At 36.1% G+C, this 3283-nt stretch overlaps 1 protein-coding gene across 1 annotated transcript; it reads right to left on the minus strand.

Moving 5' to 3' along the window:
• Positions 1-1571: 1571 nt before the first annotated feature.
• Positions 1572-3075, minus strand: LOC119667140 (chromosome-associated kinesin KIF4-like). Its single transcript, XM_038076427.1, has 3 exons — positions 2312-3075; positions 2103-2234; positions 1572-2051 (listed from the first exon to the last, which is right to left on the minus strand). The coding sequence occupies exons 1-3, from the start codon at positions 3032-3034 to the stop codon at positions 1572-1574; spliced, it is 1335 nt and encodes a 444-aa protein (XP_037932355.1). The 5' UTR covers positions 3035-3075.
• Between the last annotated feature and the right edge of the window lie 208 nt (positions 3076-3283).

Raw genomic sequence — 3283 nt, forward strand, 5'->3', positions numbered from 1 at the left:
AGAAAGAGAAGAAGAGAGAAGAGAAGAGAGAGAGAGAGAGAGAGAGAAGGAAGAAGAGAGAGAGAGAGAAGAGAGAGAGAAGGAAGAAGAGAGAGAGAGAAGGAAGAAGAGAGAGAGAGAGAGAGAGAGAAGAAAGAAGAGAGAGAGAAAAGGAAGAAGAGAGAGAGAAAAGGAAGAAGAGAGAGAGAGAAGGAAGAAGAGAGAGGGAGAAGGAAGAAGAGAGAGAGAGAAGGAAGAAGAGAGAGAGAGAAGGAAGAAGAGAGAGAGAGAAGAGAAGAGAGAGAGAAGGAAGAAGAGAGAGAGAGAAGGAAGAGAGAGAGAGAAGGAAGAGAGAGAGAAGGAAGAAGAGAGAGAGAGAAGGAAGAAGAGAGAGAGAAGGAAGAAGAGAGAGAGAGAAGGAAGAAGAGAGAGAGAGAAGGAAGAAGAGAGAGAGAGAGAAGGAAGAGAGAGGACAGTATGAGGACGAGGAATCGAGAGACGAGAGGAAAGCAGAGATGAAGAGCGAGAGAGAGAGAGAGGAAGAGAGAGAGAGAGAGAGGAAGAGAGAGAGAGAGTGAGATTGTAGAAAAAGTATTCATTCAATGTTACTAAAAAGACCACTCAAACACAATGCTTATATGCAAAAGAGAGAGAGAGGAAGAGAGAGAGAGGAAGAGAAAGAGGAAGAGAGAGAGGAAGAGAGAGAGAGGAAGAGAGAGAGAGGAAGAGAGAGAGAGGAAGAGAGAGAGAGGAAGAGAGAGAGAGGAAGAGAGAGAGAGGAAGAGAGAGAGAGAGTGAGATTGTAGAAAAAGTATTCATTCAATGTTACTAAAAAGACCACTCAAACACAATGCTTATATGCAAAATGTTGTGAGACAACGTAGAGAAGGAATAAAAAAAACTAAAAAAAAAAACGACAATTCGTTTAGATCCCTCATCGCACGCAACGCTATTATCTCTCTAGCCAGGATATATGTAAAAACAATTTTTATGAATTGAGAGAGTAGTAAATGCTAATTTTCAGCAAAAATTTATTCTAAAAATGACAAGTGTAACTTCAAAAAGTAACAGTATTGTACCAGGTTTACACTTAAATTTATCGAACCTTTCTATTATATCTTCATATGGATTTTGTAAGAAAAAAAGCATATATTGCTTTATTTTTGTCGAGTCAGTTATAGACAATTTTACAACGTTCACTTAAGGGCCGATTTGACATTTAATAGATTTTTGCAGTTTTAATTGACATTTAAAGGTTACTTGTCAATCAAATAATTCTCTTTCAACCTAATCTATAAAATAATTTATCGTTTTTGGCTTTAGAGGTAAGCATAAAACAGCTTTAAATTGAAAATGATCATTCTATGATTTTACTAGCATTGCCATATTTTTCATAATTATAATCTTCCTTTAAGTATTTACGGCCTGCAATAAAACGCATACTACACTTAACTTAAGGGAACCTTAAACGTGCATTGTAAAACTTATTCTTCGATTCCTTCTGCAAGACGCATGAAACCCAATAAAGTAGAGATTCAGAAACAATAACAGAAATTCATTTACATTAAAACATAAAAGTTACACCAACGCTGCTAGGTTAGAAACAACATCGTAATCATTTTTAATTGTTTTACATACAGATTTAAAATTAACTTATTATACCTCGCTATCTTTGGTGTGATGAATGTTGCATTACTTCCTACATTACAGTCTGCTGGTGGAGAATTATTCTTGATAACTTCACTTGATATTACTTGTTCTTGTTCAGGTGTCTCTATTATTACATTATCACTCATTTCATTTTCATCATTTGAATCAGTTTTGGAAAATTTTCCATTAAGGCATGTTAGACTACACCCGCAATTTAACGTGCATTTCTTAGTGTTCGAATAACATCCGCAACGCTTGTTGATGCATTTACCACGACACTTACAGCCTTTCTCTCTCCGTTTGTTACCTGTTCCGTTGGCGTTGTTGGCGTTGTTGGCGCCAATGTTTTCGGACCCGTTGCTCGTAACAGCATGCGTTTCGTCCATTGAATGGGACGAAGTATCTGATTTATTTCGAAAAGTCTATAATTCAATTTAGTGACAAAATACCAAAACCCGAAAATATATATTTACCGTTGATCGTTTATTTGGTCGTCGAAACCTTGGCGTTTTTATCCAATCTGGATCAGTTTTACTTGAAGTGTTCATTTCATCTTCTTCTTCTTCACTAGACATTAGCTCTTCAATATCATCTTCAAGTATGGGCTGTGTATTAAATAAATAAAATATATTTATAGCACATATTTTTAAAATTATGATATTTCATATAAAAAAAACTTTACCTCAGTTAGTTGCTTTTTCTTTTGTAACTCTTCTTCTTGTTTTTTATAAGATTCTATTACTTCTTTCATTTCATCTATTTTATCGAAATATTCTTCCTGAATCTTTTTCGTTTCAGCAGAGTTATTTTCAGTGGATTGAGTACTGTGCAACTGCCGCAGCAACACAGAAATCCTCTCTTCATACATACTCTCCCGACTGTTCATCATTTGCTCATGTTCAACTTCCATTGTGCGCATACGTTTCATAACCCCGTTGCAGCGTTCATCGACAGTTTCAATTGTGTTACGTAGTTCATCCATTGCAGTTTTTTGTTCCTGAGAGCGATTAGCATGTTCTCGTCGCATATCAGAAACAGATTTTATCAGATGTTTAATGACCATACGCGCTTCACTAATACTGTACAAGCCGTCACAAAACGTACGTACGCGTGTCTCAAAATCAGCAGCACAAACTTTTTGCTGCATTTCTGTTATTTGCGCATTACGGAGCTCTAACTCAAGCTCCAAGTTAGCAAGCTCTTGTGCTTCAGGTGTACCTACAATTACCGGCTGTTCTTTCAAATCTCGGATACGATTACTAATAATAGCGCGGTCATCCATTAAATTGTCCAAGGAATGTTCAGCGTCAATTAAGGATACGAATATTTCTAATTCACGCTCTACAAATGCTAATACATTATCATTCATGGGTGCAGAGGTTGTGTTCTTTCCACTTTGTCGCATCGATTGAGCATGTTGTTGCTTTTCTAACACTTCCTTCAACCTGTTGAATATATAGTAAATTGTTTATAAATATATTATCTAGAAAGAATTCAAAAAATATATATTATTATTTTAACCAGTAAATATAAGTCCTTAAGAGCAGTATATTTGAAAGGATTACAACACGTTTACAAGAAAAGGGAAGAAGAGTATTTCTTTCGAATGGGACGTCCAACTACTCATCTACTCACACTACGTAGTGCCACTTAT

Source organism: Teleopsis dalmanni, chromosome 1 (genome assembly GCF_002237135.1).
Source record: "Teleopsis dalmanni isolate 2A chromosome 1, ASM223713v2, whole genome shotgun sequence".
Classification (NCBI taxonomy): domain Eukaryota; kingdom Metazoa; phylum Arthropoda; class Insecta; order Diptera; family Diopsidae; genus Teleopsis; species Teleopsis dalmanni.